The sequence below is a fragment of the Macaca mulatta genome, chromosome 16 (genome assembly GCF_049350105.2).
Source record: "Macaca mulatta isolate MMU2019108-1 chromosome 16, T2T-MMU8v2.0, whole genome shotgun sequence".
Lineage (NCBI taxonomy): Eukaryota > Metazoa > Chordata > Mammalia > Primates > Cercopithecidae > Macaca > Macaca mulatta.
Window position 1 is genome coordinate 72,203,112 of NC_133421.1, and position 26,618 is coordinate 72,229,729.

The following is a 26,618-nucleotide window of genomic DNA, read 5'->3' on the forward strand; positions in this document are numbered from 1 at the left end:
GTGTCATGGCCGGCTCCTACCCTGAAGGTGCGCCTGCAGTCCTCGCCGATAAGAGGCAGCAGTTTGGGAACCGGTTCCTGAGCGATCCGGCGCGTGTCTTCCACCACAATGCCTGGTAATCACCCTGCCCCTCGCCCGGCCTGTCGCTCGCCCTCTGTCCCGCCGCCTCGGAGCCCTCCGAAAAGCCCCTGACCGCCGGCTACGAGTCCAGCTGCCCTACCTGAGGCACTCTCCAAGGGGAGAGAAACTCGTAGGCCAGCGACTCACCCTGCCCGCAGCCAGGACGTGAGGCCCCTAAGCTGCCCATTTGATTTTCTCAGGGACAATGTGGAGTGGTCAGAAGAGCAAGCCGCAGCGGCGGAGAGAAAAGTCCAGGAGAACAGTACCCAGCGGGTGTGCCAGGAGAAACAAGGTGCGCTTAAATGGGCTCTCAGTAGTATCAACAGCCAGCGTACTGCCGAACGCGCCCTCCCGGAGAGGCCAGAGAACCGCGGCCGCCTAGGTCCTTTATTACTGGCCTGATGCAGATCTCAGGAGTAGAGCGGGACGGGGAGGGGATGAGCAAGGAGGGAAAAGGGCTGCATTGTAACAAAATCTTGTTAAGTCGTAGAGGGTTTTTTTAATATATAGTTTAACTTTGGAGGAGGGTAATTTTGTCTTTAATTATGTTGACTAGACCCACGTTGATATGGCTAGCCAATGACGACTGTATGGTCACGCGATCATCTTGGAGCCTGTACTTTCTACATGATTTGCACTTTCCATGAGGAGATGTTTCCATTGAAGCTTCATTTAAGTGATTACATTCTAAATATTGTTGGGAGGGGGGCTAATGACTGGTGACTGTGTGTCTATTACTTGTGTGATGGTTATGAGAATTTAGGGCTTCAGTCAAGGAAAGGTGGATGCAACAGAGTGGAGATTAAGCCTGACCAAAGAAAAGGAGGCCCCTGCTTGAGAGGTGGATGATTTCACTGCAAAGTATCCCTAGATACTAAAACTAGGACTGATTGTTCCAGACAGTTGAAGATAGGACTACAAATTTAGTACCCTCTGAAAGAGTTCTGTACAAGAAGATTCCAGTTACAAAACATTCACCCTGCATAGTTTGACAGCAACTAAATCAAAGCAAGTTAAGAGTTGAAAGGGATTTTGAAAATCATGTGGTTCAATATTCTCTTTTTATAGTTAAAGACACTTGGACCACAGGACATTAAGTGCTTTTCCCAGAGGTAAGCAGTCAGTAGTAGCAGCAGTGGAACTAAAATCCTATTTCTTAGGGAGTCTTGGTTGATTCAGCAAGTGAGTTGTGAATTGTTAACACACTCCTTATTGGATTCCACCTTCCATTGTCACTGTCCTGCTCAATTTGTTAGGTTTTATCCTTTCTACTACACTAGTCAAGGCCCCCTGAATCGGCAAGAGCAGTAAACTGAAATCTGGGATTGTCATGGTCACCTTAAAAACAGCTTTCATTTAAACTGTCCATCTTTTTTTTTTTTTGGAGACGGAGTCTCGCTCTGTCACCAGACTGGAGTGCAGTGGCAAGATCTCAGCTCACAGCAATCTCCTCCCCAGTTCAGGCGATTCCCCTGCCTCAGCCTCCCAAGTAGCTGGGACTACAGGCGTGCACCACCACGCCTGGCTAATATTTTGTATTTTAGTACAGATGGGGTTTCACCATGCTGGCCAGGATGGTCTCAATCTCCTGACCTCATGATCTGCCCGCCTCAGCCTCCCAAAGTGCTGGGATTACAGGCATGAGCCACTGCACCTGGCTACTTCTAGGAGTTTTTAATAGTTAAAAGTCATCCAGCCGGGCACGGTGGCTCATGCCTGTAATCCCACCACTTTGGGAGGCCAAGACAGGCGGATCACAAGATCAGGAGATCGAGACCATCCTGGCTAACACGGTGAAACCCTGTCTCTACTAAAAAATACAGAAAATTGTCCGGGCATGGTGGCGGGCGCCTGTAGTCCCAGCTGCTCAGGAGGCTGAGGCAGGAGAATGGCGTGAACCCAGGAGGTGGAGCTTACAGTGAGCCGAGATCGCACCACTGCACTCCAGCCTGGGCGACAGAGAGAGACTCTGTCTTAGGGGGGAAAAAAAAAGTCATCCAAAGGTGTAGGAGGATACTTGATAGTACGTTCTCTGGTTGATTGTTCAAACAGAATTTAGACTCTCCTGTAATGACGAATAGGGCCTTTCAGGTATAATGCCAGATGGCAGGACTAAATTACCTCAGAAAGGCCTTCAGCTCTGGGACTGTGGCTCTACCTGAGGATACTTTTAGTATTAAAGTGACATTTGGTAAAGCAGGATAATTGACATTAGATATAAATAAAATATTTGAGAGCGGGTTCTTAAAATTCTTTCTTAAATATTTACAGTTGATTATGAGATCAATGCCCACAAATACTGGAATAACTTCTACAAAATCCATGAAAATGGGTTTTTCAAGGATAGACATTGGCTTTTTACCGAATTCCCTGAGCTGGCACCTAGCCAGAATCAAAATCATTTGAAGGATTGGTTCTTGGAGAACAAGAGGAGTGAAGTACCTGAATGTAGAAACAATGAGGATGGACCTAGTTTAATAATGGAAGAACAGCACAAGTGTTCTTCGAAGAGCCTTGAACATAAAACAGAGACACCTCCTGTGGAGGAGAATGTAACTCAGAAAATTAGTGACCTGGAAATTTGTGCTGATGAGTTTCCTGGATCCTCAGCCACCTACCGAATACTGGAGGTAACCTTTTATTGTCTCCGTAGTGGGGTATGTGAAGCTATTATACTTGTGCACGTGAAGTAGCATAGAGAGGGTGACAACAAAAGTAACTTCTATTGGATGATGCTGACTAGACTTGACCCTTATATTAGCCTGGAATCACTTCCATTTTTGAACTGATAAAATGCCCTCAGTGCAGGCCAGATACCTGGTGGTCATGATGGACAAAGATCACATGGGAATAGCATGTCACTTCCAAAAATTGTATTAATAGCATCATGCTGTACTTGTCACATGCCACTGCATCATACAGGTGAAAGAGCTCAACATGATCATTGCTATAACCCTGGAAGAAAGTCCCAGATCAGAAGACAAACTGTTGCTTCTCCTCTAATACAGTTTACAGGAACAAAGAGGGTAGTTAGGATGGTGCCTGTGTCTTAGGCCTGGGATAATTCTCTTCCTCTGCGTTTGGATAGTGTAGCAGAGTCTAGACCTGGAAAAATGTCTAGATTGGTATAATATAAATTCATAAATGGGGACTGCACACGTTACTGGAAGCTGATTCTGAAACTGGTTAACCTTGGGATTGAGTCCTATGGTGTGATCTTAGACAATTTCCTTACCCTCTCTGAGCAGTGAGACTGCTGCCTCTGCACCTTGTAGTTACAAGGATGGAGATAATGTACGTAAAATGGCTAAGAACAATATCTGGCACATAGTTAAGCCTTTAGTGAATAGTTGCTGTCTTCATTACCACACAGCGCTGTGTTTAGGACAAGGTTGCCAAGGTCCCCTTTTCATACATTTTTCAGCACAGTTGATTACAAATATTTTCACAATAACAATATAAGCTCAGTAAGAAAATACTTCATCTACAGGACCACTTGCTAGAACTCAAAAGATAAAAGCAATCCTTGCCCTTTTTGCTAGACCAGCTCCTTTCTGCTAATGAAAACCCATGCTCTTGTCTTTTTAAGGGTTCCTGAAGTCGAGATCGAAATCAACAAATGTCGTGGGTACTGTTTAGCTCTGGTCACTACACCTTTCCTAATACAGTTAGGCCAGCTTTTGTTGATTATTATTTTTCTAGCTTTAGGGAATTAACTCTGGAAAGTTCTGTGATTAATAGTTCATTTCTCTCTGCAGGTTGGTTGTGGTGTGGGAAACACAGTCTTTCCAATTTTACAAACGAACAAGTAAGTATGTTGTAAAAGTTTATGATAGCAAAGAAGATAAAAGTGAAGGTTGGCTGGGTGCATTGCTTCACGACAGTAATCCCAGCACTTTGGGAGGCCAAAGCAGGATTGCGTGAGGCCAGGAGTGTGAGACCAGCCAGGGCAATGTAGCAAGAAAAAAAAGTAAAGGTTTTTTTCAAAACTTGCTACATCAAACTATCAGTAATGGTTATTGGAAAATATGGATTATGTCAAATTCAGATTTCTACATTATTCATTTATGGATTGATTGAATTTGATTATCTTTGTCATTTGGAAAATTAGACTTAAAACTTGATAGTGTTAACATGTAGTGCCACCTTCTAAGGAACAAATGTGTTCACCTTTTCCATTCTCGTGATCTCTGAAGAACAGTCAGTGGCTGAGTTGTCATCACCCCCATGGTAGAGTTGAGAAAGCTAACATACATGCAGATGTCTCCTGTTCTGATGAAAACACTGTTTGTGTACTTAAACAGAACACTTCTGACACCAAATGTGCGGGGTTTTTGCCAACACTGACCAATTCAGCAACAGCTGGGTGTCCTAGAATTATCCAGAATTGAATTAATTCTGACACTGTCTACTTGGAGTTGGTATCAGATCATACAAGTTAAGGATTTGGTCCCAGAAGACTGCCCCTGACTTCAGATGCCAGTTGTGAATCTGGCCCTCCGTGTTTCTGCCCTACAGGCTGTAAATCAGGGGAGCCCTATCTCCAGTTCAATAATTGCCTAGAATGACTCACAGAACTCAGGGAAACACTTCACTTACATTTATGTGTTTGTTACGAAGGATACAGATTAACAACCAGCTGAAGAAATAATTAGGGTGGAGTTCACAGGATCTCACACTCAGGAGCTTTGTCCCTGAGGAGCTCAGTGCAGGGCCCTCCTAGCATATGGATGTGTTCACCAACCTGGAAGCTCATCAAGAGTTTTTTTTGTTTTGAAATAAGCTCTTGTTCTGTCATCCTGACTAGAGCACAGTGGTACACCCAGAGCACACTGCAGGCTGAAAGTCCTAGGCTCACGCGGTCCTCTCACTTCAACCTCCCAAGTAGCTGGGCCTACAGACACATGCCACCATGCCCAGCTAATTTTTGTTTATTTTTTGTAGAGACAGGATCTCACTTCGTTGCCCAGACTGGTCTCAAACTCCTGGGCTCAAGTGATCCTCTTGCCTTGGCCTCCCAAAGTACTGGAGTTACATGCATAAGTCACCATTCCCAGCCTCAAGAGTTTTTATACAGCTAGGATACAGACTTATGGGAAAATTAACTTTAAAAGGAGAAGAAGATAATAGTTTTCGTACAACATAATCTGCATTTCTATTCAGGATGTTGGTGGGTGAAGCTGAAAGAAAGTTCCAGTCTATTTGCCCTTCCTGGTGTTGGCCCCACCCCAGGTCGTCTCATTAACATAAATTCAGTGTGGTCCTGGGGGAGTTCATTATGAATAACAAAAGATATAGAGTCTTGCTTCATCACCCAGGCTGGAGTACAGTGGCATGATCTCGGCTCATTGCAACCTAGGCCTTCTGGGTTCAAGTGATTCTCCTGCCTCAGCCTCCCTAGTAGCTGGGATTACAGGTGCACGCCACCATGCATAGCTAATTTTTATATTTTTAGTAGGGATGGGGTTTCACCACATTGGCCAGGCTGGTCTCGAACTCCAGACCTCAGGTGATCCACCTGCCTCAGCCTCCCAAAGTGCTGGGATTATAGGTGTGAGCCACGATGCCCATCTTGCTGAGGAAATTCTTAAGGTTTTTGGAACTCTGTACCTGGAACCACAAAGAGCAACACCAGATATATTTATTATAACATACCTGTTTTGTTCAAGAAGGAGTCTTGCTGTATTACCCAGGCTGGAGTGCAGTGGCATAATCTTGGCTCACTGCAACCTCTGCCTCCTGGGTTCAAGCGATTCTCCTGCCTCAGCCTCCCAAATACCTGGGATTACCGGCATGCGCCACAATGCCCAGGTAATTTTTGTATTTTTAGTAGAGATGGGGTTTCACTGTATTGGTCAGGATGGTCTCGAACTCCTGACCTCAAGTGATCCACCCGCCTCTGCCTCCCAAAGTGCTGGGATTACAGGTGGGAGCCATGGCTCCTGGCCCCATAACTGTTTTTAAACCCCTTGTGGAAATGACATTCCAGTTCTGTATTCATTATTGGAATCCAGTTTCTCAAAGGTTTCGTATAATATACACTTTACCAATTTAGCCCACGGTATTCATTAACAGGATTGAGTAAAACATTAGCCTCATTACCAATATACATTTAAATATTTCTACAATTTGTTCTCAGAAATTTCTAAGAAAATGGCAGTCCTAGTAGCTAACACTGAAGAAAAGAGATTGTTCTGCTCTTGAAGTTACACTCTGAGGAACCCACCTCAAATGGGAGATTGACTTAGCTTCAAGTTATGGCCATTAATCATCAATATCATCAATGAATGTAAAACTGAATGGCAGTTCAGATGGCATCTTTGCCACAGCCTCTTTATGCCATTTAAATAAGATCGCTGTGTTCAATATCTTGCTAGAACCCACTTGTTCATGTAATTCACTGGCTCAGAATTGACATGTTTTCTACTGCCTGTGAATCAGGTTTTTAAATTGTTGGGCATAGTTTTCAAGGTCCTCTGCAAGAATGTGCCCTATAAAGTATGTCCTCTTATCCCTCAGTGCACTGGTCACACCTTGCATGTCTTCCCCTGATTCCGTACCTTTCCAAAATGTCCTTTGTTTCTACTACACTATTTGCTTCCTTCCTCACATTCTAGATCAGAAGCATCTAGAAAACTTCCCTAGTTGATATCGTCCAGCTGCATCACTCTGCAGTCTTTTTTGAGATGGAGTCTCACTGTGTCGCCCAGGCTGGAGTAACTCAATCTTGGCTCACCGCAACCTCCACCTCCCAGGTTCAAGCAATTCTCCTGCGTCAGCCTCCCAAGTAATTGAGATTACAGGTCCCTGCCACCACACCCAGCTAATTTTTGTATTATTGATTGAGACTGAGTTTTGCTCTTGTTGCCCAGGCTGGAGTGCAGTGGCGCAATCTTGGCGCACCACAACCTCCACCTCGTGAGATCAAGCGATTCTCCTGCCTCAGCCTCCCAAGTAGCTGGGATTACAGGCATGCGCCACCACACCCAGCTAATTTTGTATTTTTAGTAGAGACGGCGTTTTTCCATGTTGGTCAGGCTGGTCTCAAACTCCTGACCTCAGGTGATCCACACACCTCAGCCTCCCAAAGTGCTGGGATTACAGGTGTGAGCCACCGCACCCGGCTCATTTTTGCTTTGTTGTTGGTGTTTTTTTGTTTGTTTGTTTTGTTTTGTTTTGTTTTGTTTGAGACAGAGTCTTGCTCTGTCTCCCAGGCTAGAGTGCAGTGGCGCAATCTCAGCTCACTGCAAGCTCCACCTCCCAGGTTCATGCCATTCTCCTGCCCCAGCCTCCCGAGTAGCTGGGACTTACAGGTGCCCACCACCACGCCTGGCTAATTTTTTTTTTTTTTTTTTTGAGACCGAGTCTCGCTCTGCTGCCCAGGCTGGAGTGCAGTGGCCAGATCTCAGCTCACTGCAAGCTCCGCCTCCCGGGTTTATGCCATTCTCCTGCCTCAGCCTCCCAAGTAGCTGGGACTACAGGCGCCCGCCACGTCGCCCGGCTAGTTTTTTGTATTTTTTTAGTAGAGACGGGGTTTCACCGTTAGCCAGGATGGTCTCGATCTCCCGACCTCGTGATCCGCCTGTCTCGGCCTCCCAAAGTGCTGGGATTACAGGCTTGAGCCACCACGCCCAGCCCAATTTTTTGTATTTTTAGTAGAGACGGGCTTTCACCATGTTGGTCAGGCTGGTCTCAATCTCCTGACCTTATGATCCGCCCACCTCGGCCTCCCAAAGTGCTGGGATTATAGGTGTAAGCCACCATGCCCAGCCTAATTTTTGTATTTTTTTAGTAGAGACAAGCTTTCACTATGTTGGCCAGGCTGGTCTCGAACTCCTGACCTCAGGTGATCCACCCACCTCATCCTCCTAAAGTGCTGGGATTACAGGCATGAGCCACCACACCCAGCCCACTCTGCAGTCTTTACAGCCTTTTTATGTTTCTTGAGTTACCCTATTGCCTTTTTTTTTTTTTTTTTTTTTTGAGACAGGCTGTCTGTCACCCAAGCTAGAATGCAGTGGTGCCATCACAGCTCACTGTAGCTTCAGCCTTCCTGGGCTCAGTTGATCCTCCCACCTCAGCCTCCCAAGTAACTGAGACAATAGGCGTGTGCCACCACCCCTGCTAATTTTTGTCTTTTTTGTAGAATTGGGGTTTTGCCATGTTGCACAGGCCAGGGTTCTTAATATTTTTTTAATGTATCTGATAAAGTCTTTGGATCATTTCTCAGGCTAATGTATTTTTCATTTGTTTTCTTTTTATATATAACAGCTTTTTGGAGATACAAAGTGTGTAATACAGTGGTTTTTTTGTTTGGTTGGTTTTCTTTTTTTCTTTTTTTTTTGAGACAGCATCTTGCCCTGTCACCCGGGCTGGAGTACAGTGGCACAATCTTGGCTCACTGCAACCTCTACCTCCCATCCAAGCAATTCCCCTGCCTCAGCCTCCCGGGTAGTTGGGATTACAGGCGCCCGCCACCGTGCCCAGCTAATTTTTGTATTTTTGGTAGAAACGGGTTTTCACTGTGTTGGCCAGGCTGGTCTCGAACTCCTGACCTTGTGATCCACCCACTTCAGCCTGCCAAAGTGCTGGGATTACAGGCGTGAGCCACCACGCCCGACCATAATACAGTGGTTTTAAGTTAATTCACGGAGTTGTGCAGCCGTCACTGCAGTCAGCTTCAGGACATTTTCATCACCCCAAAAAGAAGCCCCATACCCATTAGCAGTCACTCCCCATTTCCCGATTTCCCCCAGCCTCTAGCCCTAAGCAACCACTACTCTACAAATGCACGGATCTCTATATAGATTTATCTTGGGCTAATTTTAAGTATATGAAGTAAAATAGAGAAAACCAATTATTTTGAAATGCAGTTCTATCCTCAGATCCCAATTAAGGACTCTGATTTTATAATTAATACTCTCAGCCCTTCATATTCACCTGTTCTGCATCCAAGGATTCAAGCAACCTTGGATTGAAAATAAATAGTACAGGCCGGGCACAGTGGCCCATGCCTATAATCCCAGCACTTTGGAAGGACAAGGAGATAGTATCACTTGAGCCCAGAAGTTAAAGACAAGCCTGAGCAACATAGTGAGACCTTGTCTTTACAAAAACTTAAAAATTAGCCAAGCATGCTGGCATGCACCTGTAGTCTCAGCTACTTTGGAGGCTGAGGCCAGAGGATTGGTTGGGGCTGCAGTGAGCCATGATCACACCACTGTACTCCAGGTGACAGAGCAAGACCCTGTCTCAGAAATAATACAACAATTTTTTAAAACATAACTATTTACGGCCGGGCGCAGTGGCTCAAGCCTGTAATCCCAGCACTTTGGGAGGCTGAGGCGGGTGGATCATGAGGTTAGGAGATCGAGACCACCCTGGGTAACACGGTGAAACCCCATCTCTACTAAAAATACAAAAAATTAGCTGGGCGTGGTGGTAGTATCTGTAGTCCCAGCTACTCTGGAGGCTGAGGCAGGAGAATGGCGTGAACCCGAGAAGCGGAGCTTGCAGCGAGCCAAGATTGTACCGCTGTACTCCAGCCTGGGCGACAGAGCAAGACTCCATCTCAAAAAAAAAAAAAAAAAAAGTATATCACTATTTACATAGCATTTATATTAGGCATTAGAGATGATTTAATCTATGCAGGAGGATGTGTGTGGGTTGTATGCAAATGCTACACCTGAGACCATTGTGTAAGAGACTTGAGCTGGATACCTAGGGATAACTATATGACCTGTAGAAAAAGAAAAGCACAGGCCAGGCGTGGTGGCTCACGCTTGTAATCCCAGCACTTTGAGTGGCCAAGGTGGGCAGATCACCTGAGGTCAGAAGTTCGAGCCCAGCCTGGCCAACATAGAGAAACCCTGTCTCTACTAAAAATACAAAAATTAGCCAGGCATGGTGGCAGGCACCTGTAATCCCAGCTACTCAGGAAGCTGAGGCAGGAGAATGGCTTGGACCCAGGAGGCAGAGGTAGCAATGAGCCGAGACCATGCCATTGCACTCCAGCCTGGGCGACAAAAGCAAAACTCCATCTCAAAAAAAAAAAAAAAAAAAAAGATAAAAGAAAAGCACAAAGAGGCCAGGTGTGGTGGCTCATGCCTGTAATCTGAACACTTTGGGAAGCCAAGGTCAGGAGTTCAAGACCAACCTAACCAACATGGTGAAACCCCGTCTGTCCTAAAAATACAAAAATTAACGGCATGGTGGTGGGAAGCTGTAGTCCCAGCTACTCGGGAGGCTGAGGCTGCAGAATCACTTGAACCCAGGAGGCAGAGGCTGCAGTGAGCTGAGATTACCCTACTACCATCCAGCCTAGGTGACAGAGCTGAGACCTCATGTCAAAAAAAAAAAAAAAGAAAAGCATAAAGAAGAAAACAACACTTGCCAGGCACAGTGGTTCACGCCTGTAATTTCAGCACCTTGGGAGGCCGAGGCAGGTGGATCACCTGAGGTCAGGAGTTTGAGACTAGCCTGGCCAACATGGTGAAACCCCATCTCTACTAAAAATACAAAAATTAGCTGGGCATGGTGGTGCGCACCTGTAATCCCAGCTACTTGGGGGGCTGAGGTAGGAGGATCACTTGAACCCAGGAGGTGAAGACTGCAATGAGTGTTTTAAAAGCAGAAGCTGAGTCTGATAGAACTTAGCCCATGACCTTAATGGGTACTCGGCAGATGCAGCTGCCTGGCTGATTCAAGAACAGGACAGGCATGGCCCCAGCTTCCAGAGCAGTACTGTGGAATAGAACTTTGTGCAGTGATGGAAATGTTCTACTGCCCTTATGGCAGTCACTAGCCACGTGTGAAATGTATCTAATAGGACTGAGAAACTGAATTTTTAATTTAAATAGCCACAGGTAGCTAGTGATTACCACAGCAAATGCTGCAGCTTCCCAGGTTTTTAGTCTTGATTATACCTCCCAAAAGTTGTCTGCTCCAAAGGTCAACAGTTCAGCAGGAAGCAGAGCCCATGCCTTTGAGAAGCTGGAGGTATTGCATACTCCCAGAAATCTCAGGGTCTCTCAAAGAATGAGCCCAACAGTGCAGAAGAGCTCTGGGCTGTTGTTTCTAAAACACAAGCGTACAGCCTTCCTCTCCCATTTTTATTTAGACCTGTCCTGACAAAAAGAATTCTGGCATTACAAATTGTTTTGCATTTTGATGTCTTCAGAATAAATATATAATATGCTTCATAATGGAAGCAATTTTGATGGTTTTAAAATCAACATTTTTTGTATTGCTACCTTGTGCTGAGACTTGTGCTAGATAGTGAGGATACCAAGAGAAATAAGCACAGGGATTTTGTGTTGTTTGTCTTTATCTCCTCAGCATCTAAGATAGTACCCAATACATAGTGGACCCACAGTAGTGTTTGGTGAACTAATAAGCGAGAGGTGTAATCTCTGCTGTCACAGCACTCACCCACTGTGTGGTGGGGGGTCACAGCACTCACCCACTGTGTGGTGGGGGGTCACAGCACTCACCCACTGTGTGGTGGGGGGTCACAGCACTCACCCACTGTGTGGTGGGGGGTCACAGCACTCACCCACTGTGTGGTGGGGGGTCACAGCACTCACCCACTGTGTGGTGGGGGCCAACAGACAGGTACAGATGTGTTCCTGGTGTGGAGAAAGTGCCAAGGTAGCTCAGAGCGGAGAAAAAAGAATTCTTGTGGTGCTACCAAGCAAGGCTTCATTTGAGGGAAACGTAGGATTTCTGTAGATGGAAAAAGAGAAGACATTGATTTGGAACTCACTGGTTGTTTTATAAACTTCATATTAGCTATGTCCACACAGCCTCCAAAAGGATATAATTCAAAAAGGATTTTAACCAAAATGAAATATGTTGTGACTAATAGATACAGTTTATTTGAATGAATGATGGTTTTTCCAACTCTACTACACAAGAATGAGAGTAGACATAGCTCAATTTGTAGTCTCATTGCTGTCTTTTCTGCCCATTTCAGTGACCCAGGACTCTTTGTTTACTGCTGTGATTTTTCTTCCACAGCTATAGAGCTGGTCCAGGTGAGTAAAATGGCTCCTATTGGGAATTTCCACTGATTAAAGGGAAAAGGTTCTCCTAAAAATCAAGGTCTCTGTGTTCTTATTATATGGTCTCTTTTCTTATGGTCTAAAAGTAAAAGATTTACTGATAACAAGCATACCTTATTTTATTGCAGTTCACTTTATCACACTGTACAGATGTGGTATCCATTCATATATTGAAAGTTTCTTGTAACCCTGCATCAAGCAAGCCTACCAGTGCTGTTTCTCCACCACCATATGCTCACTTAGTGTCTGTGTGTCATGCTTTGGTGATTCTCAGAATACTTCAGACTTTTTTACTATTAATATGTTATAGCGTGTGATGTTACTGTTGTACTTGGTTTGGGGTTCCACAGATCACATCTGTGTAAGATGGTCAACTTAACAAACGCATGTGTTGTGACTGCTCCACCAACCGGCCATTCCCCCATTTCTCTCCCTCTCCTCTGGTCTCCCTGTTCTCTAAGACACAATATTGCAATTAGGCCACTTCATACTCTACAGTGTCCTCTGTGTGTTCAAGTGAAAGGAAGAGTTTCACCACGTTGCCCAGGCTGGTCTCGAATGGTAGCTTACACTTGTGTTGTGATTATTAAATTTAATACACAATTGCATAAACCAATGAAATATGATTGCAGGCTGGTGGGGTGACTCATACCTGTAATCCCAGCACTTTGGGAGGCCAAGGTGGGCGGATCACGAGGTCAGGAGTTCAAAACCAGCCTGACCAACATGGTGAAACCCCGTCTCTACTAAAAATACAAAAAAAATTAGCCAAGCTAAAGTACAAAAAGTGGTGCACACCTGTAATTTCAGCTACTCAGGAGGCTGAGGTAGGAGAATTGCTTGAACTCAGGAGGCCGAGATTGCGCCACTGCACTCCAGCTAGGCCACAGAGCGAGACTCCATCTCAAAAAAAATAAATAAAAATACATTATTGGTCGGACACAATGGCTTAACGTCTGTCATCCCAACACTTTTGAAGGCCGAGGCGGATGGATCACTTGAGATCAGGAGTTCAAGACTACCCTAGGCAACATGGTGAAACCCCATCTCTACTAAAGAAAAATACAAGAAATTATCCAGGCATAGTGGTGGGCACCTGTAGTCCCAGCTACTCAAGAGGCCGAAGCAGGAGAATCACTTGAACTGGGGAGGCAAATGTTGCAGTGAGCCAAGATCGTGCCACTGCACTCCAGCCTGGGCAACAAAGTGAGACTCCATTTCAAAAAAAAGAGAAAGAAAATAGTTTATTGCTAAAACATGTTAATAATCATCTAAACCTTCAGCAAGTTGTAATCTTTGCTGGTGGAGGGTCTTGCCTTGATACTGATGGCTGCTGACTGATCAGGGTGGTGATTGCCGAGGGCTGTGGTAGTGATTGCTAAGGGCTGGGGTGACTGGTGGTTTCTTAAAATAGGATAACAATGAAGTTTACCGTATCAATTGGCTCTTCCTTTCATGAAAGATTTCTCTGTAGCATGCGATGCTGATAGGATTTTGCCCACAGTAGAGCTTTCAAATTGAAGTCCATTCTCTCAAACCCTGCTGCTACTTGATCAACTAAGTTTGATGCCATTTCAAAACAAAAAACCTTTCTTGCCATTTCAAAACAATGTTCACAGCATCTTTACCAGAGTAGATTTGATCTCAGTAAACCACGTTCTTTGCCCATAAGAAGCAACTCCTTACAGATAAGGATACTGGGAGGGAGGAAGGGAGGGAAGGAGGGAAAGAAGGAAGGAAGGAAGGAGGAAGGGAGGAAAGGAAGTAAAGAAAAGAAGGAAGGAAGGCTAAAAAAGAAGCAGCAATGAGATTGCAGCAATTCAGTCACATCTTCGGACTTCACCTTTTTTATTTTTGGAGACAGTCTCACTGTGTGCCCAGGCTGAAGTAGAGTGACACAATCATAGCCCACTGCAGCCTTGAACTTTTGGGCTCAGGCGATCCTGATAGATGATTCCATTGGGGTTCTTTGAGTTACAAGTAACAGAAACATCTAGACAAACTCAAAGCAATAAAGGAGAATGTCATAGAACCTAACGGCACAAAATACAGCCCCAAGTTCCTGGTATCTTACCTCTCATTGCCCAGGGCCCATTTGTTTTTTCCCTCTTTGCATACCAGCTTTCTCAAGTCCGTTTTTCCTGGTTTTGCACGTGGTTCCAACGTGCTTGCTCCTCCCAGTCCCTTACAAGTTCACCCTCTTCAGGGGTTCATGGTGCCTCACTAAAACAACTGTGTCCCAGTTCTGAAGTCCCTGGAAAGTCTAGTTAACACAACCTAACTGGTAAATACAGCAGCCCTCTTTGAATCACTTTTGGCCAATGAGAAACAAACTCACATATTTGGAGAAAATGGACATTGAAGGCAGATGCCTTAAAATGTATCTGTTACGGCCGGGCACGGTGGCTCACGCCTATAATCCCAGCGCTTTGGGAGGCCGAGGTCAGCGGATCACGAGGTCAGGAGTTCGATACCAGCCTGACCAATATGGTGAAACCCCGTCTCTACTAAAAATACAAAAATTAGCGGGGCATGGTGGAGCACACCTGTAGTCCCAGCTACTTGGGAGGCTGAAGCAGAAGAATCGCTTGAACCCAGGAGGCAGAGGTTGCAGTGAGCCGAGATGGCACCACTGCACTCCAGTCTGGGTAAATAGAGCAAGACTCCATCTCAAAAAAAAAAAAAAAATGTGTCTGTTACAATTGGCCAAGTGTGGTGGCTCACGCCTTTAATCCCAGCACTTTGGGATGCTGAGGTGGGTGGATCACTTGAGGTCAGGAGTTCAAGACCAGCCTGGCCAACATGGTGAAACCCTGTCTGTAGGTTAAAAAACACAAAAACTAGGCTGGGCACAGTGGTTCATGCCTGTAATCCCAGCACTTTGGGAGGCCAAGGCAGGCAGATCATCTGAGGTCAAGAGTTCCAGACCAGCCTGGCCAATATGGTGAAACCCCATCTCTACTAAAAATACAAAAATTAGCCGAGCATGGTGGTAGGTGCCTGTAATCCCAGCTACTCGAGAGGCTGAGTCAGGAGAATCATTTGAACCTGGGAGGTGGAGGTTGTAGTGAGCCAAGATCATGCCATTGCACTCCAGCCTGGGCGACAAGAGCGAAACTCCATCTCAAAAAAAAAAATACAAAAACTAGCAGGATGTGGTGGTGTGCACCTGTAATCCCAGCTACTGGGGAGGCTGAGGCAGGAGAATTGCTTGAACCTGGGAAGCAGAGGTTGCAGTGAGCCGAGATCGCACCACTCCAGCCTGGGCAACAGAACAAGACTCTGTCTCAAAAAAAAAAAAAAAGTGTCTGTTACAATTATGTATAATGCTGTTAGGGCAGGTTCGGGATTGATAGTGCCATGTTTTTGGAATTATTCATGAAGTTAAAGACCAAATGAATATTGAAGCCTATCTTTACTTCAGTTTTTGCTAACAAAGTACATTTAAATTTTCTACGTCTACAGAAATAGATTTTCCTGAAGAATTCTATGGTTTGTGTAATATTTTCTAGTTGGGAGTTATTTTAAATCATGTGCTTTGTTTGTTTTGAGACAGGGTCTCAATCACTCAGGCTGGAGTACAGTGGTACAATCAAGCTCACTGCGGCCTTGATCTCCTGGGCTCAAATGATTCTCCCACCTCCTGTGTAACTGGGACTGCAGGCACATGCCACCACACCTGGCTAATTTTTTTTGTTTTTTTTTTTTTTTTTGAGATGGAGTCTAGCTCTGTTGCCCAGACTGGAGTGCAGTGGCGTGATCGCAGCTCACTGCAACCTCTGCCTCCCGGGTTCAAGTGATTATCCTGCCTCAACCTCCAGAGTAGCTGGGATTACAGGCGGGCGCCACTGCACCCAGCTAATTTTTTGTATTTTTAGTAGAGACAGGGTTTCACCATGTTGGCCAGGCTGATTTTGAACTCCTGACCTCAGGTAATCTGCCCACCTCAACCTCCCAAAGTGCTAGGATTACAGGCATGAGCCACCGCGCCCAGCATTTTTTTTATTTTTTGTGGCGACAAAGTCTCACTCTGTTGCCTAGCTGGTCTCAAACTCCAGGGCTCAAGTGATCCTCCCATCTCAGCCTCCCAGGGTGCTGGGATTCTAGGTGTGAGCCACCATGCCTAGCAGATTGTGCTTTTTTAAAGTGTGTGCTGTCTCTGCTTATGAATGTTTTTTTTCCCTGTTGGTCACTCATTTTCATGATCGTTTTTCCAGTTCTCAGATCTGACTTCATGCATGAGAAGTATAGAAAGTACACAAGAATAAAGAATAAAAGTAGGGGAGTCAGGAATGTTCTATTTTAAAAGCAACCATTAGATTCCTCACCATCTCCCTTCAATTATTCCTGATCTTTACTCTCTGAGTCCTCCCTGAAATAACATGCTATTAGGTTGATGCAAAAGTAATTGCAGTTTTTGCGATTACTTTCTCTTATTTTTTTTTTTTTCTTTTTTTAGACGGAGTTTCACTCTTGTCGCCCAGGCTGGAGTGCAATGGCGCGATCTCGGCTTACTGCAACCTCTGCCTCCTGGGTTCAAGTGATTCTCCTGCCTCAGCCTCCTGAGTAGCTAGGATTACAGGCATGTGCCACCACACCTGGCTAATTTTGTATTTTTAGTAGAGATGGGGGTTCTCCATGTTGGTCAGGCTGGTCTTGAACTCCCGACCTCAGGTGATCCTCCTGCCTTGGCCTCCAAAAGTGCTGGGATTACAGGCATGAGCCACCACGCCCTTGCCATTACTTACAATAGCAAAAACCACAACTACTTTTTCACCAATCTATATAATGATTAGAAATATATCCCCTACTCAGGAGGGTGAGGCAGGAGATCCTATCGTGTCAACCCAAGAGTTTGAGGCCAGCCTGGGCAATATGGGGAGATTTTGCCTCAAAAAAAAGGAAAAAGAAATATATCCCTCTTTGTGAAGTAGCGGCAGTTACATTTAAAATTTAAAACAAGATAATATTTTATTTAGGCTATGTTAATATTTTCTAATGTACTTGTCTCTTCCACCTGTCTGCAGACAAATCCAGAATATGATCCTTCACGGTGTTTTGCCTTTGTTCACGACCTGTGTGATGAAGAGAAGAGTTACCCAGTGCCCAAGGGCAGTCTTGATATTATCATTCTCATATTTGTTCTTTCAGCGATTGTTCCAGACAAGTAAGTTTGGGTCCCTTGGCCGGTAGTGTCACAAAAAGAAAGCTTTGGTGAGGGACTTTTTTTTAAGATAGGGTCTTGTTCTGTCAGCCCAGGCTGGAGTGCAGTGGTACAATCATGGCTCACTGCAGCCTTAACCTCTTGGACTTAAATGATCCTCCCTCCTCAGCTTCCCAAGTAGGTGGGACCACAGGCATGTGCCACCAGTCCTGGCTAATTTTTGTGTTTTTAGCATAGATGGGGTTTTGCCATGTTGCCCAGACTGGTCTTGAATTCCTGGCTCAAGCGATCCTCCCACCTTGGCCTCCCAAAGTGCTGGGATTATAGGTATGAGCCACCATGCCCAGCCTGGTGAGGGACCTTGATATTAGAGTTGGGCTAGAAGTAAAAAGAGTTTTGTTTATGTTCTGATAGACACAAAGAAGCCACACCATTTGTAATGATGTGAGCATCTCAACCATTTTCCTAAATTTGGCTTGATGTCCAGCTTCTGCTCTGTCCTCGTAACTTCTGCCTGCTGGCTGCAGTAGTTGGTTCTTCATTTCCTTGTTGTGGCTCAACATTGGGAAAGAATGGGAAATCAGTCTCTAATGAGTATGTGGGGAAATTCCTATTGATAATCTCATCACATGCCATTTTAGAACTGTGGGTGTCACAGCTTTTAGGTAATGTCTCATTATTGGCCTTTTATTTATTTATGTATGTATGTATGTATTTATTTATTTATTTATTTTTAATTTTGAGACGAGAGTCTAGCCCTGTTGCCTGGGCTGGAGTACAATGGCATGATCTAGGCTCACTGCAACCTCTGCCTCCCTGGTTCACACAATTCTCTTGCCTCAACCTCCTGAGTAGCTGGGATTACAGGCACCCGTCACCATGCCCAGCTAATTTTTGTATTTTTAGTAGTGATGGGGTTTCACCATGTTGGCCAGGCTGGTCTCAAACTCCTGTCCTTGTGATCTGCTCACCTCGGCCTCTCAAAATGCTGGATTACAGGCGTGAGTCACCACGCCCAGCCTTTTTTTTTTTTTTTTTTGGAGATGGAATCTTGCTCTATTGCCCCAGCTGGGGTGCAGTGATGAGATCTCAGCTCACTGCAACCTCCACCTCTTAGGTTCAACCAATTCTCTTGCCTCAGCCTCCCGAGTAGCTGGGATTACAGGTGTAACCATGCCTGGCTAATTTCTGTATTTTTTTTTTTTTTTTAGTAGAGATGGTGTTTCACCATGCTGGCCAGGCTGGTCTCGAACTCCTGACCTCATGATCTGCTCGCCATGGCCTCCCAACAAGTGCTGGGATTATAGGCATGAGCTACCTCATCCAGCCTATTGGCCTTTTAAATGCTTTAAATAAAAAAACCTTATTAGCAACACAAAATTTATATTGAAGCTTAACTAAAGTGTTCTCTGATGCTTACAATGTTTTGGAAAAGTGTGGTACAGAATTCTATAAAATCAGATTCAGATTAAAAGAAAGTCAAATGCTATATCCTAAAATACACCATTAAAATCTCATATGCATCAGGCAACCAGTGGTCCTGTGAAACTACTTTCTGTTTGTTTTTTTTTTGTTTGTTTGGTTTTTGTTTTTTCTGAGATGGAGTCTCACTCTGTTGCCCAGGCTGGAGTGCAGTGGCAAGATCTAGGCTCACTGCAACCTCTGCCTCCCAGCTTCAAGTGATCCTCCTGCCTCAGCGTGCCGAGCAGCACAGACACGCACCACCACACCTGGTTAATATTTTTTGTATTTTTAGTAGAGACGGGGTTTCACCATGTTCACCTGGCTGATCTTGAACTCCTGACCTCAAGTGATCCAGCCACCTCGGCATCCCAAAGTGCTGGGATTACAGGCGTGAGCCACCACACCTGACCTTCTCAAGGAAGCAGAGTTAGAGATGGTGGCTAAGAGATTCAGACACCATTGACTAATTCCATGGAAGCCCTTGTCACCGCCAGAGTGCAGTGAGTCCGGACAGGCTGGAGGTTGGCACATATTAGGGTAAACTATACCCATGAAATCATGACATTAGAGACTTCAAACATCTCATTCAGTGGCATCAGAGTCCTGCAAAGGATGATTAGGCAAATTAGTGTTAAAGGTCAAGGTAAGCTGGTGTTAGGAAGCCAGATAACATGACTAGAGACTGCAGGGACCAGTAATTGAGATCCTGGTTTATCTCCCAGAGTCCAAGGACCCCTTGCTGGCTGCACAGGATAGGAGCTTTGAGTGGTTGACCTTCTCTAGGCCACACTTCCTCTAGAAGGGCACTGAAGTCATCCAACCTGAGAGGATGAGTGCGAAATAAAGGCATATGCAGGATAACCCAAAAGACCTACCATGGTTTTAAACTTTAATAATTGCAGAGGTTGACCAGGCACAGTGGTTCACGCCTATAATCCCACCACTTTGGGAGGCTGAGGTGGGAGGAATGCTTGAAGCCAGGAGCTCAAGACCAGCTTGGGCAACAAAGCAAGACCCCCATCTCTACTAAAAATAAAAATAAAGGCCAGGTGCGGTGGCTCACGCCTGTAATCCCAGCACTTTGGGAGGCCGAGGCAGGTGGATCACAAGGTCAGGAGATCGAGACCATCCTGGCTAACACGGTGAAACCCCGTCTCTAATAAAAGTACAAAAATAAAAATAAAAAAATAAAAAGTAGAAAAAATAGCCAGATGCATATCTGTAGTCCCAGCTACTCAGAAGGCTAAGGCAGGAGTATGGTTTAAGCCCAGGAGTTTGAGGCTGCATTGAAGTGAGCTATGATGACACCACTGCACTGCAGCCTGGGTGACAGAGTGAGACCCTGTCTCAAAAAAAACCTATGACCTCAGAAGTTTCAATGCTACAAAGTTTTTAAAAATTGACATGGACTAAAACAAACTGTTAAAATTTAAAATTCAAGCCAGCCACCGTGGCACAGACTTTTAGTCCCAGCTACCTAGGAGACTGAGGCAGGAGGATCACTTGAACCCGAGAGTCCAGCCTGGGCAGCATAGCATAGCAGGACCCCAGCTGTTTGTTTGTTTGTTTGTTCGTTTTCTGAGACGGAGTTTCGCTCTTGTTGCCCAGGCTGGAGGGCAATTCCGTGGTCTTGGCTCACTGCAATCCCGCCTCCCGGGTTCAAGTGATTCTACTGCCTCAGCCTCCCAAGTAGGTGGGATTACAGGTGCCTGCCACCATCCCTGGCTAATTTTTTTGTATTTTTAGTAGAGACAGGGTTTCACCATGTTGGCCAGTATGGTCTCGAACTCCTGACCTCAGGTGATCTGCCTGCCTCGGCCGTTTTTTGTTTTTGAAGTGGGAAATGTTCATTATGCAAAATTTAAACAGATTTTGAAATTTTTTTGGTGAAGTTTGTAGCATTTAGACTTCTGAAGTTATGAAAGCTTCAACCTGCACCAAGACTTCTAAAGAACACTGCATATGGAAAGTGCAGACCTAAGTGTAAAACCCTCTGTCTCTTATCCTCATTTGCATACTGATTGTATTGCCATGTAACTTGTATGTTCTTGAGGACAAGTCTTCATTTAACAAACAGAAAGATACAGCCTCTGCATTGAAAGAGCTCAGGTCTAATGGTGCAGGCCATTAAGTCACCTAGCAGAACCCACTGGATGCTCAGGATTCTGCTCAGCCACAGGAGCACAGGGCAAAGATGGCTATCTAGGACCAGGAGGGAAGTGAGCCAGATGGAGAGCAGAGAACTTTTTTTTGTTTGTTTTTTGGAGACTGAGTCTCAGTTACTCTGCTGCCCAGACCAGAGGGCAGTGGTGCAATCTTGGTTCACTGCACCCTCTACCTCCCAGATTCCAGCAATTCTCCTGCCTCAGCCTCCTGAGTATTTGGGATTATAGGCACACGCCACCATGCCTGGCTAATTTTTGTATTTTTAGTAGAGATGGGGTTTCACCATTTTGGCCAGGCTGGTCTCAAACTCCTGACCTCAAGTGATCCATCTGCCTCAGCCTCCCAAAGTGCTGGTATCACAAGCATGAGCCACTGCAACCGGCCAGGCACAGGGAACTTTCTTATGGCAGAAGCAGGCTTTCCTCGGGCCTTTTCAGGCTGAAGGCAGTGGATCAAGGCCACAGCTGTGAGCAGGCAGCTAACGTCCTTCAGTTCTAACTGAAGCAAGGGTAGAGGAGCTTAGATCTCAGGGTTGGTGTGTCAGTTGAGGAGGTCTACTGGCTTTTTGGGATATGCTACAGGGAAAGAGATCCCTGTCTTTAAGGAGACCTGATTGACCATCATTCCCTGCTGCTCCACAGGATGCAGAAGGCCATCAACAGGCTGAGCAGGCTTCTGAAACCTGGGGGGATGATGCTTCTGCGAGATTACGGCCGCTATGACATGGCTCAGCTTCGGTTTAAAAAAGGTATTTTGAGAGCGCCGAATCCTAACCACTAGAGATCATGTCCTTTGCAGGGACATGGATGAAGCTGGAAATCGTCATTCTCAGCAAACTGACACAAGAACAGAAAGCCAAACACCACATGTTCTCACTCATAAGTGGGAGTTGAACAAAGAGAATACACGGACACGGGGCACGGGGCATCACACACTGGGGCCTGTCGGAGGATTGGGGGGGCTGGGGGAGGGATAGTATTAGCAGAAATACCTAATGTAGATGACGGGTTGATGGGTGCAGCAAACCTCCGTGGCACATGTATACCTATGTAACAAACCTGCACGTTCTGCACATGTACCCCAGAACTTAAAGTATAATTAAAAAAAAAAACAAAGGTACTTGGCCACTATAATCAAAAAATGGTGCTGCCATCAGAATAGAGACTCTAGAATTAGAGCTCCATATATAAAGCCAATTTAAATGTGACAGAGTACTATATTTTTTAAGAAAACTGAAGAGGCTTATATAATCTAGATATTGAGGTCTTTTTAAGCAAGACAGCTACCTTTAGAAGAGCTTTTATTAGAAAGACATTTGAAAGACGGCCGAGCACGGTGGCTCATGCCTGTAATTCCAGCACTTTGGGAGGCCGAGGCAGGCAGATCGCCTGAGGTCAGGAGTTCGAGACCAGCCTGACCAACATGGAGAAACCCTGTCTCTCCTAAAAATACAAAATTAGCCGGGCATGGTGGTGCATGCCTATAATCCCAGCTGCTCGGGAGGCTGAGGTAGGAGAATCACTTAAACCCAGGAGACGGAGGTTGCAGTGAGCCGAGATCGTGCCATTGCACTCCAGCCTGGGCAACAAGAGTAAAACTCCGTCTCAAAAAAAAAAAAAAGAAGACATTTGAAAAACATAAATAATTTTAAATGTGGCATGACAAAAGATGCCATTAAAAATGTAAAAGGCAAATGACAGAGTAAGAAGGAATATTTTCAGTGCATATAATAGATAAAGACTTAATATCTTTGCTCTTCAAGGAGCTGTCATGAAACCGATAAGCAAAAGATCCGTGACCCACCCAAAAAACAGGCCAGGAGTATTTAGTCAGTTCACAAAATAACGTATCTAAATGGCCAGTAAACAACACTTCAAGGAAATAAAAATAACAAGTTAGTACTACTTAATACTGGCCAATTCAAAGAAGGAGGTACATTCCTTCATTACTGGTAGAAAGAGAAATTGTTACAGCCTTTTTTTTTTTTTTTTTGTCTTTGAGATGGAGTTTCACTCTTGTTGCCCAGGCTGGAGTGCAATAGCATGATCTCGGCTCACTGCAACCTCTGCCTCCTGGGTTCAAGCGATTCTCCTGCCTCAGCCTCCCAAGTAGCTGGGATCACAGGCACGTGCCACCATGCCCAGCTAATTTTTTATATTTTTAGTAGAGACAGGGTTTCATCATGTTGGCTAGGCTGGTCTCGAACTCCTGACCTCAGGTGATCCACCTGCCTTGGCCTCCCAAAATGCTGGGATTGTAGACGTGAGCCACTGCGCTCAGTGTTACAGCCTTTTTTTTTTTTTGAGATGGAGTCTTGCTCTGTCTCCCAGGCTGGAGTGCAGTGGCACGATCTCGACTCACTACAGCCTCTGTCTCTTGGGTTCAAGCAATTCTCCTGCCTCAGCCTCCCGAGTAGCCAAGACTACAGGCATGTGCCACCATGCCCAGCTAATTTTTTATATTTTTAGTAGAGACGGAGTTTCACCATGTTGGTCAGGCTGGTCTCGAACTCCTGACCTCAGGTGATCCGCGCACCTTGGCCTCCCAAAGTGCTGGGATTACAGGCGGGAACCACCGTGCCTGGCCTACAGCCTTTTTTTAAGCACCCAGTTATTGTTCAAGCCAATAGTTTTTTTGAATATAGTCAAGAACTAGCACATGCACGAGCAAAACTTTGTAAACGAAGTGAATGCCTCTGCATAGGGAGATGTACTTGTCACCTGAGGTGGACCCCATACCACTGAGCTTGGAGGGATTTCTGTTCTGTATTATTCAGTGAGAGGAGAGCAACGTGCAAGGGAGTATTTTAAACTCCATCCCCGTATACCAGTATCTGCAGGGAAATAAGTATATACATGTGTGATGATTTGGGCATTCAGGAAGGTCTGGAAGTATGTGCCAGGCCTGTAAACTGAGGTAAGGCCAGGGAGGTTAGCAGCAGAAGGGAAAGCACGTTCATGATCAAAACAGTATCTGAGTTGTATTTATGATTATGTAGACACGAGAAGAGACATGCAAAGGACAGTCACCACCAAAATGGTAATGGTTGTCTTAAGTTTGCTTAAACTCAGCTATATTGCTTAATTTAAAAAATAATAATAATAATAGGCCAGACACGGTGGCTCACGCCTTTAATCCCAGCACTTTGGGAGGCCAAGGCAGGTGGATCACCTGAGGTCCGGAGTTTGACATCAGCCTGACCAACATGGTGAAACCCCATCTCTACTAAAAATACAAAAAATTAGGCGGGTGTGGTGGTGTGCACCTGTAATCCCAGCTACTTGGGAGACTGAGGCAGGAGAATCGCTTGAACCTGGGAGGCGGAGGTCGCAGTGAGCTGAGGTCACGCCATTGCACCCAGCCTGGGCAGCAAGAGCAAAACTCCGTCTCAAAAAAAATAAATAAATACAAAGTTTGTGCTGTTAATTTAATGGGGTTGGGGGGGTGAACAAGTTGTTTTCATCAAACAATTCTAGAGTTTTGGAGTGGGGAGCTTAGGAACCTCATGTTTTCTGACATTGGAGTTAGCTTATTCCTGTTAAGCTGCCCTTCCCGAAGCACTGAGGCAGGAGTGCTCTCCACCCAACAAGCTGACTTCTCAGTTAACATTTCCTTAGCAATGCAAGTCAAAGGAGTGCTTTAAAGTGTCTCTGATTTTTAACATCACTCTGCAGGTCAGTGTCTATCTGGAAATTTCTACGTGAGAGGTGATGGAACCAGGGTTTACTTCTTCACACAAGGTATGAAACACTCATCTTTTTACGCTAAAAGTCCCCAGTCCCAGATGAGATGGTCTTCAAGGCGCGTTCAGAAGGAGAACTATCTGGCCCCTCCTGCCTTTTAGGCATTCCGTTTCCTGCAGTTCCCCACTGCCTACACCCTCCTCCACCCTGGGCCAGACACTTGGGCCCCCAGTCAGCCCTGGCTTGTCCATGCCTTCAGTCCTGCTCTGCTCTCCCTGTCTGCCACTGTCCAAAATGGGAAGCCTGCCCGCTCTGCAAGGCTTGTCTCCAGTCCAGCCCATTTCACCCTCTGCACGGGGTTGTGCTTTGGTGCACCCAGGTCAGAGTGAGTCATGTCCCCTGGGTTCTAGGGGTGCCAGGAACTGCTCTCCTCTGCAACTGGCCCTGTCTACAGGCGTCATCCATCACATGGGCCTTATGAATTCTCCGTTCCTGGGCCCTTTTTGGGGTCACCTTCTTTGAGCCTTTGGTTAAGATGATGAAACCTCTTTCCTAAAACAATTGCTTTGACATACATATATATTTTTGTATAAATTTTAAGGCGTTCATAGAGCCTAACGGCCAAATATAAACCAAAGGTTTTTAAAAAAGAAAAAACCACGGCCCATACACAGTGACTTCCCCACCTAAACATGAAGTTGCTGTTACCAAGCCACCACTGCATTTATAACCAAAAGGCTGTGTAAAAACACTACAGCAGCAGGCTGGGCGCGGTGGCTCAAGCCTGTAATCCCAGCACTTTGGGAGGCCGAGACGGGCGGATCACGAGGTCAGGAGTTCGAGACCATCTTGGCTAACCCGGTGAAACCCCGTCTCTACTAAAAAATACAAAAGAAAACTAGCCGGGCGAGGTGGCGGGCGCCTGTAGTCCCAGCTACTCGGGAGGCTGAGGCAGGAGAATGGCGTAAACCTGGGAGGCGGAGCTTGCAGTGAGCTGAGATCCGGCCACTGCACTCCAGCCTGGGCAGCAGAGCAAGACTCCGTCTTAAAAAAAAAAAAAAAAACACTACAGCAGCTTCCCTGAGCCCCATTAATGAGGACTTAGTCGATAAAAATGCCTTTTCTTGAGGGGAAAATATATAAACATCTTTTCTTTTCCACACTAGAGGAGCTGGACATGCTTTTCACCACTGCTGGACTGGAAAAGGTTCAGAACCTGGTGGACCGCCGACTGCAGGTGAACCGAGGGAAGCAACTGACAATGTACCGGGTTTGGATTCAGTGCAAATACTGCAAGCCCCTTCTGTCCAGCACCAGCTGAGAGGCACCTGCTGCCAAGACGATGCAAGCTCATTGTGTTTCCGGGCTTTTTTAAAAAAACATCTGTAGCACCAGGCATGGTGGTGCATGTCTGTAATCCCTGCCACTCAGGAGGCTGAGGCGGGGAGGATCCATTGAGCCCAGGAGTCCAGCCTGGGCAAAATAGTGAGACCCTGTATCTGAAAGTAATCATAAAAATAAAAAGAATATAAATGAGGTCTTGTTGACGTTGGACAATTTAGGAATTCAGACTTGAACCTTAAACCTAGAAAAAGTTACTTTGTATCAGGATTCTAACAGTTATGCTTTATATTTGTGAAGTCCTTTAAAATATAATTTTCTCAAGTTATTTCTTTGAGATCTCAATCTGTCTTAGCATTTTGTAACTAATAACTGAAATTTTATTCAAAGGAACTGTAAACCTTAAAACACCAATTTATTTCCATGTGAAAAAGTGTTATATATGACAAGTGTTTTTTGACTCTAAGTGCGTTAAATCTTTTGAGAGTGTAAATGCCGGGCTAGGGCAACTGCAGTTAATACTTACCGAGGTTAGTGAAGGGCTCATTAAGTTGTAGGGGAAGCAAGCTGGGAAGAATCAGATCAGATGTTTTCCTGACCAAAAAAAATGACCCTATA

At 45.4% G+C, this 26,618-nt stretch overlaps 1 protein-coding gene and 2 long non-coding RNA genes across 3 annotated transcripts; 2 read left to right on the plus strand and 1 right to left on the minus strand.

The window, feature by feature from the left end:
- METTL2A (methyltransferase 2A, tRNA N3-cytidine) lies at positions 1-26,400 on the plus strand. Its single transcript, NM_001266641.1, is given in 9 exon segments — positions 1-115; positions 321-412; positions 2,392-2,750; positions 3,879-3,928; positions 12,095-12,155; positions 17,210-17,349; positions 21,618-21,724; positions 24,651-24,716; positions 25,826-26,400. Coding segments are annotated over 9 exon segments (1,140 nt in total). The 5' UTR covers positions 1-5; the 3' UTR covers positions 25,981-26,400.
- Positions 2,473-10,197, minus strand: LOC144335851 (uncharacterized). The gene is made up of 3 exons (XR_013407046.1): positions 10,130-10,197; positions 8,658-9,041; positions 2,473-4,968 (listed from the first exon to the last, which is right to left on the minus strand). It is a non-coding gene; the product is annotated as an uncharacterized LOC144335851 (long non-coding RNA).
- LOC144335844 (uncharacterized) lies at positions 8,080-9,379 on the plus strand. The gene is made up of 2 exons (XR_013407039.1): positions 8,080-8,420; positions 8,752-9,379. It is a non-coding gene; the product is annotated as an uncharacterized LOC144335844 (long non-coding RNA).
- Positions 26,401-26,618: the final 218 nt, after the last annotated feature.